Raw genomic sequence first — 17534 nt, forward strand, 5'->3', positions numbered from 1 at the left:
CTAGTGCTAATTATTTTAACAATTAGTGCACTTTTCAGCCCCTTAAAATCAGCAACAAGTGTCATTCCCATTAAGAAATGTTTCCACTTAGTCTAATAGAACCCTAGTTTAATTAGTGGGTATCCTAATTCCCAAACTAACCCTGAAAACCCTTTGATATTACTGCCTAGCAACTGTATTAAAACTTTTAATTCTGCAATTTGTTCCAGCTGAAAATTAACTCTGACTAACAACTATAACCAAACTTATTGACAACTAAATGACTAAGGTCGAATCCCAGTTGAAACAAACAAAACTGAATTTACAGAACTCTAACAGAATTATTTAAACTGAAATTGAAACTTGCATCAATATGCACATGAATGAAGGTAATATGAATACATGTTCATTGTCAGCTTAATGACAATGTCCTGAAACTAGGTGGCCATAGATCAAACATACACAACAACATTTGACGAACTTGTTGATTTAACAAACAAGAACGAATTAATCGACGAGAACTAATTAACTGATTACCTACAACAAATGATAACAATCAATCTAAAATAGATAAACAGGCTGTTTCAATCAGCATTAACAGGAACAGGGATTTATAATAAAACAACTAATCGACGAACTTAATCGAATCGATTACACACATTGTAACTCATAACAATTACAACAAACAGAAGCAATGCTAGAATTGGATCAAATAAACAGGTCTAGTGGAGATGAGAAGATGAACTGAAAAGCAGGGAAAATCAATAAAACTAAACTAAGCAGATACCTAGATAGAAAATCATAAATACAGAATAAAGGAAAAAGAAAAATACCTCAGAACCTCAAAATTATATGGACCCAGGCTCGAACTCAGACCTAAGCACTTTGAGGTCGAAAAGACTTTAATCGAAGTGTTCTCAACTGAGAACACCTCGATTAAGGTCTATTAGACCCCAACCCTTCATTTAATTTGGACAAATTCCATGATTTGGAATTTTAGGGTTCTGTTTTTTTCAGATTTAGGGCTCGAACATTTCTAGGCATATTCGAAGGGAGTCAATGGTGGTTTAGGGGTGAGGGAGGCCTGGGGGTCACCTGGTATGAATTTGAAATAGATCTGGGTAAATTCATGTTTGGCTCGAACCTTAAAAAGAAGATTCGAGGAGTTTCAGGAAGATTCGAAGTAAAAGGTTGACAGATCCATGATGAGGGTGGTCAGTGGATGCTGTGGTGTTAATTTGGTGGTCATTGGAACATGTGGAGTTTATGATGAACTCTTCGATTGAAGATTCGAGAAGGTTGGTGATGATTCGAAACAAACGGGTACTGGATTTGGATTGGGGGTGGTTAGGAGGTTCAGGGGTGTTATTTTGGTGGCCGGCGGCGTCGTTGTCGCCGGGTTTCAGGCGAAGGGGAGCTAGGGAGGCTAGGGTTTTGGGGGGCTTCGTCTCAAAGACGATAATGAACAGGAAGACGATGGGGGTTTGGTTTGGGGGGGCTGGGGTAGGATATTTAGTTTATATAGGGGAGGGGTGGTCTTATCTGGGCCGTTCGATCAAGAGAAATCGAAGGTCCAGATCAATTCACTTAACTCAACGGTGTCGTTTGGTTTAAGTTGGGGAATGGGTTGGGTATGGGTTACGGGTAAGGATATTGAATCTTAGCCGTTGGATTGATTTAATCCAACGGCCTTGATGAAAAGTGACCAAACGACGTCATTTGGCTTACCCCTGAGCTGGACTGGATTGGGGTGGGTCTTTTGGAATGTTTGGGCCTGATTTTTGGGTCTAGATTCCTGGCCCAGATCTGATTGGCCCTATATTTTAACTCTTTTCACTTTCTTCTTTTAATTAACAATTCCTAATTAAAAATAAAAAATAACACTACACAATTATTAATTAATATTTACAATAATTAACATAAATTAAAACCTTAAAATAAAATCACATAATGACAACAAATAAATGACAAAATTACAACAATTACATTTTTTTTTTTGATTTTCCTTCTTTTAAAACCCAATTATGGTTTAATTAATTCCTATTTGTAAGAAATAAAAAATCCTAAGTGCACATGCCACATATTTTTTATTATTTCAATTAATTATAACAGGATAAACATTCACTGACAAAACACAAATAATTATCCAAAAATGCCACGCAAATCCTAAAAATTGTACACCAAGAAAATGGAGGTTTTATTTTTTGATTTCTTTTGGAGTAGTTTTCGTGAAGCAAAAATCACGTGCTCACAAGTGTCTCAAACCTCCTCAAAACATTTTCGAACCCGAGCCAACCAACACGATCACATATAGAACCAATAAACAAAGCAATAAGAAGCAGAAATGGGGGGAAATGGAGCGGTAACTCATGAAACGACCGGCCGGGTCGTTACAGTAGAAGTTAGCATATATATAGTGAGGAAAAATATAAAGAGTAGTAGTGTGAATAAACAACCTTTTTTTTCTTTCCCCAAAAAAAGGAATAGCACAAAGAAGGTAGATTGAGTTGAGTTCATAGAAATTAACATAGTTAAAGGTATGAGAGAAATTCAGTAGGAAAAAGAAAGATGAAAAATTAGAGAGTAATTGCTAGAGTTTTGAAACTTGAAAGAAAGACAAGTATGCGAAGAGAGAGAGCAAAGAATCTTTGTTAAAAGAAAAGAAGCATTACAGGAAGAAACCGTTGCGTATGTGAAGTGGTTCGATGGTCAATTTCAGATTTTAAAGTGCAAAAAATCCCTAAAGCAAGAAAATTCATTTGCTTCTAAATGAGAGTGCCACGTAGCCGATGTAAGTCTCTCAATTATAGATATATATAGATTGGGCCAAATACCAGAAAATAAAAGACTAGCTTACATTATTCTAGCCCAAAATACAAAATTACACAAATAGCTAAGTTGGACCATCTTCCGTCATTTATGTTTGGGCCTTGTGTGTATCATGTGTATCAACAATTATTCAGGAGAGTTACTGAAGAATACACCAAAATCAGCAGTGCCTTTAAGATACCTTAGAAGATGTAGAGCAGCTTGCATGTGTGGAAATCTAGGAGTTTGAAGAAACTGACTGAATAGTTGGACTGCAAAGCACAAGTCAAGCATTGCGTGTGTCAAGAAGTTGAGCTTTCCAACCAAACTTCTACAAGATTCAGGTGAATAGAGAAGTTCACCACAATCAGCCATCAACTTAGTGGACTGATCCAAGGTGAAACCACAAGGGATACTAGTTCACAAGCATAGTCATGCAACAGATCTCTAATGAACTTCTTCTGATGAAGCATAAGACTAGAAGAAGAGTAAGAGATCTCTATTCCCAGGAAATAGTTGAGAATCCCAAATCTTTGATTTTAAGCTGAGAATCCAGAAAAGCTTTAAAAGAAGATACCTTATCCAAGTCATCACCAAGTGGGCCGGGCTGGGCTGCAAACGGGCCAAACGAGTCGATATCGCGGGCAGCAGTCTCGGTCCCGGTGCGGTTCCTAAATAAATAGTTCAAATAATCCCGGGCTAAACGGGTCGGGCCCGCGGTCCAAACAGGCCGGGCCCGCAGTCCAAACGGGCTAAATGAGCCCAACGGCTATAAAAAATTAATTTTTTTCATTAAATACAACTTAAAGACAAAAAGATGTTAAAAAAATATTTAAAGCAATGCCTTGTAATTTTATTATAAAATTGTAACCTAATTTTTGAATTTGGACTCCTAATTTGCAAGTTTTCTGATTATGATCGTTGGTCCAACGACTAATTTTTAAAAATAGTCGTTGGGCCCGTTTGACCTGCAAATTACATACAAGTTACATACTAATTTTTGAATTGAAATTTAGAGACAAAATATTGTAAAAAAACATTCAAAGCAATGTCTTATAATTTTATTATAGCAATAAAAAATATGGCAACATCTTTCTTAGTCTTCCTCCCCATATGGAATGAGCGCAACAAGGTTAATACCATCATTGAGAAGAAAAAGGAAATAATCAACAAGTGCCAAAAATACAAGTTACATACTAATTTTTGAATTCAAATTTAAACTCCTTATTTGTAAGTTATTGTGATGGAAAACAAACTTGAAAATATAATATTTAATATATTCTAAAAACTTGAAATTAATTTCCATAGCTATCTCTTACAAACTTCATAAATTCTTCAAGGTTCAGAGGAAGTTCTGTTGATGGTGGCAGAAAAAAAGCTTGTTCATCGCTGCTTCCGTTGTCGGACGAAGCAGCATCCCAGCAAGTTCAGCTAGCATTTCTTTATAAGCTTTGTCTATCTCTGGTTGTGATCAGCAATTCAACAATTTCTTCTTTCTAACGGATCCAATCTTTGAAAAGTACTGATTTTTCCAAGCTATCCTTCATAGACTATCTATGATCACCGGTTTGAAGTCTTCCTTGACTGAAAGTGTTCTCCGATGTCACTGTTGAAGCTTGAATAATTAAAATGTCTCAGGCCATCCTTAAAAAAATTGAAAAGTATTTTTCTTTGTCCTTCAACCATTGCAAAATATTAAAAGTGCCGTCGGGATTCACTTCCTCGAGTCTCTGTGACAAATAAACTTCAAGCTCATTTAATTATAAAAAGTCATTATTACTAGAACTAAAAGAACCCTAAACCCACCCCAAACACTAAGTCTGCTTACTATCGCAGTTCTTTAGAAGATTGAGAATCAGAAGAAGAAGGAGTTGGAACACTTGATCTAGCCTGATTTATTGCAACTTGATAAGCATTATAAATAGTTTTAGCGTTTGTTCTAATTGAGGCTATTGCTTCCAGAAGTTTAGGCTCCTCATCATTTTCAAGTGCTAAACCCTTATAAACAGTTTCATACCAAAATTGAGGACCTCAAAATTTCATACAAGAATTTAACAAATTTGCAACACCATAACTAGCGGGAATAGGGGAAAAAATATTTTTTAAACTTTCTTCTCATAGAATCAATAACAAGTTGATAAATTTCTCTACCCTGTAAAAATGAGCAAACAAATTTGCAAGTTCTGCATATAAACCAAACAATTAGAAATAGTAGGATAATATTGCCCCAATTTTTTCTTTTATAGCAATATGAAATTTTTTTAAAAATCAACAAGCATTTTAACATTAGCCCAATCCCCATTCGTAAGGTAATCGTCATCATCACTTGCATGTGCATTAAACGTTGAACTTATGGAGTTTCTATAGTCATATGCAACAACCAAATTTTCATATATATATTATTCTATCTAGTTGGACAAGGTTTAGAAACCTTTCTTTCTCTTAGGCCACAAGCATCACACCTTCTAAAATATCCTCTAAGGTGGGAGGGCACATATGGTATAAGGAATCATATCAAGGGTTGTCTTGTGCGTCTTCCAGGAATTCGTATTTAAGTTGATTTGAGATAATTTGTATTATTTTGAATTTATTAGACTTATTTAAGCTTAATGTGTTAGTTTATTTGACAACTGCTCTTATTGGCATTTGGCAGTAGTAAACAATGAACTTTTAATCACTGTAAAATTTTAAATTGCAAGTTCAAAAATAAAAAAATCAAAATAGAAACTGCAAGTTAATTTGAAGTATTATTATGTAATAAAAATATGAAATGAAAGGCTTTGAAGTTTGATCCTTACATATTGTAAAAATTGCACGGGGCGCCCTATTTGGTCGCCCCCATTTAACTTATACCCACTTTTTCAAAAAGTTTTAATTTGTACCCACTTTTTAAACAACTTCAAGCCTCTTTCTCCTCCTTCATTTTCTTCTTCTTCTTCGGGTGATAATGATTTTATATGGTGGTTATGAACATATTTTAATGTAGTTTATGATATTTTACAATGGCGAGATGTTATGACGCTTTATTTATTACTATTGCTTAGGGTTTTTTCTTCTTTTTTTCTTAATCACAAAATGAGTTCATTATATTTGTTATTGTTTTGACAAATTGATGATTGAGATTTGTTCCTGATGATATTTGGAGGTTATGTTTCAAATTTGAGCTCATTTGGAGTAGATTAAGATATTAAATCGTATATTGGATTGTTATAATTCAAAGAACAAATTTTTGTTTCTGGGCAATTCGCACTTCAGGTCATTTGGCCCTAAGTGCATAAAAACGTTGGTTGCACTTCAGACCTTTTGGCATTAAGTGCATCTGAAGTGCAATTTTTTACTTTAGACTTATTGGCCTTAAGTGTAGCAAAACTTCTGTTACACTTCAGACCTTTTGGCCTTAAGTGCATCTGAAGTGCAATTTTTTACTTCACACTTATGGCCTTAAGTGTAGCAAAACGTTTGTTGCACTTCAGACCTTTTGGCTTTAGGTGCATCTGAAATGCAATTTTTCACTTCAGACTTACTGGCCTTAAGTGCATGAAACTATTGGTTACACTTCGGACCTATTTAGTCTTAAGTGCATCTGAAGGCAAATTTTCACTTCAGACTTTTTTGTCTTAAGTGCATATGAAGTGCAATTTTTTCAATTCAAACTTATTGGTCGTAAGTGCATCTGAAGTGCAATTTTTCACTTCAGACTTATTAGCCTTAAGTGCATGAAATCATTAGTTGCACTTCAGACCTATTTGGCCTTATTTGCATTTGAAGTGTAATTTTTCACTTTAGACTAATTTTTTTTAACTTCAGACCCGATAAGTCTGAAGTTGATCGTAAAGTAGGTACGCTTGCAAACTTTTTTGCAAGTGGGTATAGGTTCAATTGTGACTCCAAAATCGGGTATAGATGCAAAAGCCCATAATCTTATTAAATTATTTTATGTAGCCACTTAATTTCAATTTTCAAATTCAAATTTAAAATTTAACACTTTAAAGTTTAAAAGTTTAATTTTACGTCTTCAAATACTTATTTTATTATTTAGAAGTTTGCAAACACTTAAGTATCAATTACATTGAACAAGAACATATATATATATATATATATATATATATATATATATATATATATATATATATATATACATGCCCGGCCTACTAGAACCCAAAATTACCTGGCCCACTAATAGTCCAGTATGCCAGCCCACTAACTAGTCTGCCCTACTAATCGGACGAACTATTTTTTTATAACTATTTCGGTCCAGCCCGTCCGATATACACCCATAATTAAATATCACCAAGAAGAAGAAGAAGATGCATAAGAAAAGTTACAATGCAGGTCCGAAGTCAGAGATTCTTTCTCCCTTTTTTAGTAGTTCAAACTCAAGAATTATTTTTCTTGACATAAAAGTTACAACATTAAAAATTAAAAATTATAACTTAATAAAATCAAATTCTTGAAGGTTTATGAAAGTTACAAGGAAGCATAATGGTGCAAAATTCTGAACAATGCTAATTTGAAAAAAGGACATAAAATAAAAAAGAGAAAGTATTTTGGCAAAATACATAGGTTATCACCTGAACTATAGACCAAATCTTTGTTACACACTTTTTAACGGCAAAAATTATCTTACATTCAACCCTGCAAAAGTGTGTCTATGACACATCACTTTGCTTAGCTGCCACTCGCGTGTTATACACAGAAAAAGGGCGAGTGAACTCCAAAAATCTTCTTTTTAAAAAAAAAAAAAAAACTTAAAACTTTAACTGGATTTTGAACTCATAAGAACTCAAACATGGAAATTCAAAATTCCTCCTCAAATCGCTCTGTTCAAATGTTTTAAGCTCAAGGAATTAGTTCTTAATCAATTCCAAGCAGCAAACAATCCACATAAGTTTTAATCTTGGATTCGCATCAACCTAGAACTCAACAACTATTTTTGCATTCTGCTCGCCTATGAAGTCTTTTGAAATCAGCAGTTGCTTTCAAAATTCAACCCAAACAATTATTATCCATTTATGCCAACTAAAAATTCGAGTTCGAAATTAAATTTTATTTGTGGCTAGAACAATGGAACCCACCTCAAGTCTATTACATTAAAATCAATATTTTGTTAAATCGACAATTTTTTTAAAAAGTATGGTGTTTTTGAAATCGAAAATTGAATTTTAATCACTTGTTTGGGATGAGATTTGGGTGGAGTAATGTTCACATCACCATTGCCGGCAAGATTCGGAGGTTGAAGTCGAAATATACATTTGATATGAAATTTCATGTTCAAATTCAAGTGGGTGTTCTAGGTCCTTGATGAAGACACTTGCACAAAGCTAAATTTGATGTTTGGAATGAACTGAAATTGATTAGGGTTAGAGCTGTCAATATGGGCAGGGCAGGGCTAGCCCATCCCAACTCATGTAGGCTTTAGCAATTGACGTGCTGGGCCGGGGAGGCCACCATTTTGATAAGCCGGGCTAGCCCACCATTTTGATGGACCTTATAATGGTCAGCCCACCTCAGCCTATGTGGACTGCGGGCCCCCACAACCTGCCCATCATTTTTTTAAATACAATTTTTTATTTTTTATTTAAGTTCTAACCTAAAAATAGATAAATATTTAAAAGTTAAAAAAATCTTATTGGAAAAATTTCACAAAACTTAATAACTAATTTTTATACTATTCCAATATATCACAATAAACACTAAAAAGGTGAAAGACAATACTATATTTCATTCACTAAAAGTCAAAACTCAAAACAAGCTATTTAAAATAACGTCCATGATGCTTATGGGATATCCAACACATCATCTTCATCAAATACATTTGAATCCGCTTGTGAGAAGTTTGTCTTGAAATCTTCACTTTCACCTACATCTACAATTCGTTTGCAATATTAATTAGTTAAATATTAAGAATAATTAAATTTTTAAAACTAATTATCGTTTTAAGACTTCTTTTAATATGATGAGCTTAATAAACTTTAAGCTTGGGATACTCTTCTTGTTATTTTTTGTATCATATACTTTTTGTATTTTATATATTTTAAAATACGTATTTTTATTAGGCCCATGAACCGACCCAGTCCAGCCTCAATCAAGCCTCACGGGCCATGGGTTTACTCGGACCGAGCTTAAAAGCCTCATTTTTAAATGGGTTTCAAAAACTCTAGTCCAACCCTACTAAATTACGGGTTGGGCTGGACTGGGCCAACGGATCAAGCCCATATTGACGGCTCTAATTAGGGTGGCTTCGAAAGAAAAAAAAGTAACTAAAAGAGAAGTTGAATCTAAAAAAAACATCCAGAAACCTAAGAAGGAAGGAGATGAGGTAGATTTGTAACTCTAAGTATATTTTAAGCTAAGGACACGTGTTGCAGCCCCATTGTTGTGTGATGTAGACATGTTTTATGAAAGTGGTCAACTACAAAAGTGGTGTGTCATATACATACTTTTAAAAAATTGAGTGTGTAAGATAATTTTTACTATCAGAAAGTGTGTAAGAGTGATTTTGTCAGTAGTTCAGGTAGCAATATATGTATCTTGCCGAAGTATTTTCGATTTAGGACGTACCTCAAATTTCAATTTAAAAAAGTATGACCAGTGAAAAATCATATAATTGACCGTAAATAGTTTGGTATTGATTGGTAGTTGTATGATGTAACTAATTTTTTACAAAATTTCACCAAACGAATGATTTTATCTTAAAAAGATTCATTTAATTAGTTATGCAATGTATTTCACTTGATATATTTTTTTTTGGGAATTTTGGGTCCTTCCGTTTCACAAACGGTGCGGTATGTGCGTATGTGGAAGCCTCCTGATTCCAGAATCGTGGAGATAGCAACCATTTAGATGAAGCGGGGTCCATTGGTATTATGACACATGTCATTCTCAAATGACCCATTAATGAGAACAGTCAATGTTCAGTTTGACCAGCCTGCTTCTTCTTCTTTTCTCTTTAAAAAAAAAAAAAAAAAATTCTGTGGTTTTTATCGGATGTTACTTTCGGTGGGGAGTTGAATATTTGTCCACAGGGGCCCATCCAATCTGCTTGAATGTTTTTATTCTTCAATAAGACGAAAAGGCAGAGCCTTCGGTTTTAATATTACATTATTAACTTGCATTTTAACCAAAACATTACTTTATATTTGTCTGCTAATCTTGATGCATGAAAAAAAAAAAGTTGATGACGCTAGTTTCTTCTCTTTTGTTAGAAAAGAAAAAAGTGTTTCATTGAAGACGTGAGTTTTCATGACAATAGAACTATTGAACTTGGTAATGGTTAGCAAATAATATACTTTCTTCATCTCAAGAAACAATGATCAGATTTAAAGTATAAAGATTAATAATTTAATCCTCGGTACCAACTCGGATATCAATTTACTAAATTGTCAAAAATTATAAATTTAAAAACCACAGAAAAATTACTTCATTGTTTCAATTTTATATGATGATATTGGATTAGAAATTAGTTTTTATATATAATATTAGTCTGATATAAAAGTTTCACATCAAAGTTTAAAACTCAAAATTATTTAATAAATTTAAACATTGAAAGTTATGAGAATATCTACAAAAAAAAAAGTGGAATGTCTCAGAATATAATAAAAACGACAGGTATAATTTGGTGGATATTGTACTATGAATCACAACTCTCATAGTTAAAATATTTCAAAATGACAGGTCAATGACATATATAGGAGTTTTATTTTTTGAAAGAGTATGCTTTAACTTTTTAATGTTGATGAAATTCTCTAATTACATAAATCATCAGCAGTAAGCCGTATCATGCGTTTGAAAATGATTTTAGTCACGCTTCGAAACATGTATTATTAGATATTTTAACTAGAGAAATTAAATACTAGTAGGGGTGTACAAAGAAAACCGACAAACCGCATCAATCCGATAATCCGAGTCAAACCGAGAAAAAAAATCCGACTATGGTTTGGTTTGATTTGGTTTGGTGTTGGACAAAAAAATCCGACCATAATTGGTTTGGTTTGGTTTTAACTAAAGAAAGTCAAACCGAAACAAAACCAACTCGACATTACATATATAGAAATTTTAGATATATTTTATATATAAATATACTTATTGTGATGTAATTTATAAATATTTCTTAAAAGATTTCATAATTTTATCTTTTGAGGTATTATTTCAAGGTTGGACTTAGAACTTTTAAATATTCCAATAAGTTTTATAGCCATTAACATTAGTAAATTAATAGTACTAACAAAAGCCCAAACCAAAATCAAATCAATACTAATGCTAACAAAATACATTCAATTCAATACTACGAACGAGAATGTATTAAATATCTACTTTTGTTTTGCAATAATTTAGATAAAAATGCTTAACTTATTTTTATTTTTTCTTTAGCGTTTAGTCATATAATTAATACTCACTTATTAGTTTACGTATTTTAGCATGACTTAGTACTTTTAGATTATGTTTATTTTTATTATGACTTTTTAATTAGCAATATTTATATTACATAATTTTATTGTCTTTATTATTGAATATTTTAGGATAATGCCATGACATATCTCATATTTTGTATTATTTTCTTGGAAAATACTTTATATAGTTGTATCTTACTAGGATTGAAGAAATATTTTGAGCACAATTTTTATGTTTTGTTCTATGAAGATTTTATCGGAAAAAAATTCGAAAAAACCCGAATAACCCGAAAATTCGAGAAAACCCGAGAAAACCCGAAAATGAAAAACCCAAATTTTATTGGTTTGATTTAGTCTTTAAATTTAATAATCCGACATAATTAATTTGGTTTGATAATTGTAAAATTTGAATCAATCCGTCCTATGTACCCCTAACTACGAGTATTCAAAATCATAAAGAGAAGAAGTCAAGAAGCTAAGGAACAACATTTCGCTGACACATCGGCTAGATCACAGCGAGTAATGATGCCAACGACTTAAATCCACTACAGTCAATTATAACACAAAAGGCTGAAATTTGAATCCAAACTTTCACTTATGCACATACAGAAAAGATAATTGGTAACTTATTGTGTTTGGTGACAATATGATGTCCACTGAATAATGCCGTTTTTGAAACGTTGAAGTTTAAATCTGTGTTTGAGAACCTGATGTTTATATCGATAAATAAATACATAACATATGTGTTGCTAATTCATAAATATTCTCACTTTAATTTAGCACTTAATCATAGTAAATTAGATTGGTTAGCTAAATACTGAATACAGTTAAATTATTACCGTATTGCAGTGTTGCCAATTAGTGCTAGTTTTAAAGAAAAATATTTATTCCTATTCAATATTTATATCAAACCAAACAATTTACATTGTATCACTTAATAATATTAACTTATAAATATTTGTATATATGACACATGTCTTCGCTAATTGATTTGACAAAACTTTTATGCTTTTAGGAAGGGGTATACAAAGAAAACCGACAAACCGCACTAACCCGATAATTCGAGTCAAACCGAGAAAAAAAACTCGATTATGATTTGGTTTGATTTGGTTTGGTGTTGGGAAAAAAACCCGACCATAAGTGGTTTGATTTGGTTTTAACTAAAGAAAGTCAAACCGAAACCAAACCAACTCGACATTACATATTAGAAATTTTAGATATATGTAATATATAAATATACTTATTGTGATGTAATTTATAAATATTTCTTAAACATTTTCATAATTTTATCTTTTAAGGTATTATTTCAAGGTTGGACTTAGAACTTTTGTATGTTCCAATAAATTTTATAGTCATTAATATTAGTAACTTAAATAATGCTAACAAAAGCCCAAACCAAAATCAAATCAATTCTAATGCTAACAAAAGATATTCAATTCAATACTACGAATGACAATGTATTGAATATGTATTTTTAATTTTACAATAATTTAGATAAAATGCATAATCTATTTTTATTTTTTATTTAGCATTTAGTCATGTAATTAATACTCCCTTATTAGTCTACTTACTTTAGCATGGCTTAGTACTTTTAGATTATGTTTATTTTTATTATGGCTTTTTAATTAGCAATATTTATATTACATAATTTTATTGTCTTTATTGTTGAATATTTTAGGATAATGTCATGAAACATCTTATATTTTGAATTATTTTCTTGGAAAATACATTATATAGTTGTATCTTACTAGGATCCACGAAATATTTTGAACACAAGTTATATGTTTTGTGCTACGAAGATTTTATCGGGAAAAAAATCCGAAAACCCGAGAAAAATCGAGATTGATTCCTTCGACACCTTTCCATGGAAACGGGGGAAAAATGGCTTATTCCGCATCAACCTAAACTCGAGTTTTATTGATTTGGTTTGGTCTTTAGATCTAATAACCCAACACAATTGGTTTGATTTGATAATTATAAAATCCGAACCAACCCGACCTATGTAGACCCCTACTTTTAGAACTATACTCGTCTTGGGTAATGCAAGGCTGTTTACCGAAGGAACATTTTTAACTTAAAGATGTTCCGGAATCAAACTTTAAGAGATAGACTATTCCATAAAAAAAGAAAGAAAACGCTTAGCCATGTAGGAATTATTCTTGAAATTTCTTTTATAGTAACACTCAGGGGGAACAGAAATAAAAATGGAAATCTTACCACTTCCATTTCTTTTAAATTTGTGTGGAAATGGATAGGAATTATGGACCTATTTTGAGTAAAGACCTAAGATTAGGGACAACGTGGAGAAAATAAAAGTTTCAAGATAGAGTTTTGATTCAAACGATTAGAAATTGCGATGCTACAAGAAGTATATCTGTCATACAATCCTGAAGAATTTGTTGGTCGACCCAATATTCCGATTTTGCTGTTTCTTGTTGGGCAAATTTTCTAGGCCTAATACTCTGTCATTATAGCAACGCGTAAACAAACATGATTGTACCAAACATTGAGGCGCCACAAATATCTCTTTAGTTATATGCTGGTAAATGAGAAAACATTTATCCACTCATATTATTTATTAAAAATGGATTGGATTATAAACTTTTTAAAAACGAGACAAATATGGATAATAATCATATAATCCACTTAGAAAATGAATAACCAATGGATAACTAATAAGTTTAACTTTTATATTTGTAAAGCTTCAAATTGGGAGTTCCTCAAGTTTGGAAGACTCCTCAAGTTTGGAAGACTTAGAATTCTCTCGAAATTGATCATATTCAAGAAGCCGCGGATAATATGGACGCCGATTAACTCATTTTTTATCAGTATTAAATATGGATCGGGTCGGATAATTTATTCATTTTTTAAATTGCCCATTTTACACCGTACATATCCAATCTGACCCGCACGTTTGCCACCTCTAGTTGGCACCAACCTAACATTCAACCAATCGGGGCAGAACTACAATCGTGGAGGGGGATCAATTGAATACCATTATACGAAAATTCATATAGTGTATATACATTAAGTATTATTACATTTTATATCTATATATAAATATTGAATATCCTAAAAGAAAATTTTTCTAGCTTTGGCACTGAATTCAATCATATACATAAATCATCAGTTTGATGCATATCCAAGAATGACTTTTCTACACATATAATTAATGTCTTTAAAAAAATATAAATTTACTAAGTTCTAATTTAATGTTATAAAAGAATAGTAGGTGTGGTGATAGTTTACCCAAGGCTTCTTAGTCATCAATTTTAATGGAAAATTAAGAGAATAACGGCAGAGCGACAAATCGAGATCAAAGTTGGTACTAACAAAACCATCCACCGTGTTTCTCCGATTTTTCCAAATACAAAAACTAAACTACAAACAACACCCCAACAAGTCATGGTGCTGGAAATGAGCTACATTTTTCTATGATTGGCGACTAACATATATGCACGATTTGCCTTATTTTTTTAAATAAAGGATAAGTACTACGCACGTCTAAGTTGTACAACCTGGAGTGGACAAAGCCAACCCACTTCCCAGGCATCAAATTAGAGTACAGATTAATACTGTACTGCTAAGTAATATATGTACTAGAAACTCAATTCCAAATTCTTCAATCCTTTACATATTGGGGGTCAAATGTTAGAAGGAAAAAAAATAAAACGAAGCTAAATAAAATAATTAAAATAAAAATAATGACCTAGAAAACAACCCAAAACTAAGAAAAAGGGAAATTCTTTTCTTTGGAAAAATTTAAAACCCAAAAAGGCAAAATAAAAAAGGGGGCAAAACAAACCAACCTCAAAAATTAACATACCTGTAATCTCAAAAGTATGATTTGATGTTCAATAATCAGGCATGAGTTGACTGATTTTGCCTTCTTCAGCATCCAATTTTTGCTCTGTAACTCTCAACCATATACAAACAGCAGTAAAACTTAGGACCAAACTCAAAAAGCCACTTCCTAATCCGATCCCTACAATAGCCAAAACGGATAACCCATTACTCTTTTTAGGTGGTAATGGGTACCCGTAAAGATCCTTATTCCCATCAAACGAACTGCCATTGAATCGGGGCAAGTTTCCGCTCCGGTTACCCAGTGACACCGGTATTGGACCCGACAATCTATTATTCGATACGTCAAACACAGATAACCGCACAAGGAGGCCCAGTTGTTGCGGAATAGGACCAGTGAACTGATTGTCATGGAGATCGATGACGTTAAGGTAAGCGCAAATGGCGAGCTGTTCAGGAATTGCGCCTGAAAGTTGGTTAGCGGACAGGTTGAGGACAGCGAGATTGACGAGGAACTGAAGTTCTATTGGTATTGGGCCTGTGATGGAGTTGGAGGAAAGGTCAAGGGCTTGAAGATTGGTACAATTAGATAAATAAGGAGAAATGGTACCCTTAAGGGAAAGATTTGAAAGGGATAGCTTGTAGATGCGACCATTATTACAAGTTGCCCCTTGTAGATATGAAGTGAACCCATCACAAGGTTTAGCGAAGGAGGATTTAGTCCAGTTTTGAAGATTTTTCAAAGGGTCTTGTAAAGATTGACTGAGATGGGTCAAGCACATCTCGTCGTTTGGATCTGGTGTACAAAAATGGAAAATAGTGCAGGTAAGAAGGAGCACAAGTAGGTTGCTCCAAATACCCATTTAGCTTACACCTATTTCTGAGAGCTTAACGAGAAAAAACTGTGCTTAAGAATGGAGAGAAAGGGAGTGAGAGAATCAAGAATTTTGTAGGGAGTTGTGGCTCTCTTTTTTTAGTCTTTCTGAAATTTGTGTAGTGTTGTCAGCAAACAACGTTAGCAGCGGCAGAGGCAGAGCCGCAGAAAGAGAGAAAAAAAGCAAGAGAAAGGGCTTGTGAACTATATTTGCGTTCTCGTTATAATAGGTGTGTTTGTTTAATGAAGAAGTGGGATCCTTTTCTTTTGGGAGAATATAGTGAAAATAGGCGAGAAGAGTGAAGACGCAACCAAAAAAATAAGAGAGATTTTCTGTTATTCCATTCTGCGACTGTTGATAGACTGTACCATTTAATTTATACTAAGAAAAAAACGAGTATGTGGAGGGAGAGAATTAATAAAAAGTGTCGTGTTGGTTTAGGCTGTTTGCTGAGGAGGAGAGAATGAGGTATTTATTTATGTCATACTTTATGTAATGGTTTCTGGCCAAATAAGAGAGAGAGCACTGGGGCTACTATGGCAAATCACCAGAAAAAGGATATATAGAAATTAAAGAATTGGAAGAGTGTTAGGTGAAAGTGAAAGGAGAAACGAAAAATGGAGGCACGAGAGGGAGTGGGTGTTGAGTTATTCACTCTTTTGTGTGTTGTGGAACACACTTGAAGGACTATGAAAACGACTATTCGATTTCTTGTCCTGTACCCACTTGACACTACATAGCTTTTTCTTTCCTTTTTCTCCTTTCTATGTATTTTTCAAAAAATTTGTTAGCTCACACTCAACATGAAATAGTCTAATTCTTTTTTATTTCTAAATTATTGTATTTGTTGATTTAATAGATTTGATAAATATATCTATAAAAAAAATCTTATTTACTCCTCGAAATCTTTTTTATATCACATATGGAACATTATTGGCATTACTCTCAGTTGAGACTCATGATTGTAATTCACATGGTTAAATTAATAGTCATGATTCTTGTAGATCTAAAGAAACCCCAATCCCTCACCCCACCCCCCCCCCCCAAAAAAAAGTGAAACAATTCAAAAGCATAATAGAAAATGGTACAAGACTTTCTATTAATGCTATATTGTGATCCGGGCCCGGGCCAAATGGGTCTGGGCTTGAGGCGGGCCGGGCTGAGGCGGTCCTGGGCCAAACGGTCCCAATGTGTGGAACCGGCCCACGGCGGTCCTAAGCCCACATGGTCTCGGGCTAAATGGGCCGGGCTTACCAGGCTATTATTTTTTTTTTTTTTTATCTAAGGCACTTTCTTGTAAACTATATATGTATATAGTAGTATAAATTGCTTATATATAGCTATATAAATATATATAGTATATATAGTATGTGTAGTATGTATATATAAAGGTGTATTATGTGTATATATAATTATATATTGCCTTATGTAATATATATTGCCTTATATATATGTATATATACATACACACACACATATATATAGGCTATCTTTTTTAATTTTTTTTATGTAATGCACTTTCTTGTAAACTATATATGTATATACTAGTATAAATTGCTTATATATAGCTATATAAATATATATAGTATATATAGTATGTATAGTATGTATATATAAGGGTGTATTATGTGTATATATAATTATATATTGCCTTATATATATGTATGTATATATATAT

The 17534-nt window shown here is 32.9% G+C and overlaps 1 protein-coding gene across 1 annotated transcript; it reads right to left on the reverse strand.

Moving 5' to 3' along the window:
• Window positions 1-14752: 14752 nt before the first annotated feature.
• On the reverse strand, window positions 14753-16438 carry LOC104221160 (receptor-like protein 44). Its single transcript, XM_009772155.2, has one exon. The coding sequence runs from the start codon at window positions 15842-15844 to the stop codon at window positions 15032-15034; it is 813 nt and encodes a 270-aa protein (XP_009770457.1). The 5' UTR covers window positions 15845-16438; the 3' UTR covers window positions 14753-15031.
• Between the last annotated feature and the right edge of the window lie 1096 nt (window positions 16439-17534).

Source organism: Nicotiana sylvestris, chromosome 2 (assembly GCF_000393655.2).
Source record: "Nicotiana sylvestris chromosome 2, ASM39365v2, whole genome shotgun sequence".
Classification (NCBI taxonomy): domain Eukaryota; kingdom Viridiplantae; phylum Streptophyta; class Magnoliopsida; order Solanales; family Solanaceae; genus Nicotiana; species Nicotiana sylvestris.

What these genes read in the sequence shown, in the direction of transcription:
- LOC104221160 (XM_009772155.2), bottom strand. Translation starts at nt 15,844, where the DNA reads ATGGGTATTTGGAGCAACCTACTTGTGCTCCTTCTTACCTGCACTATT.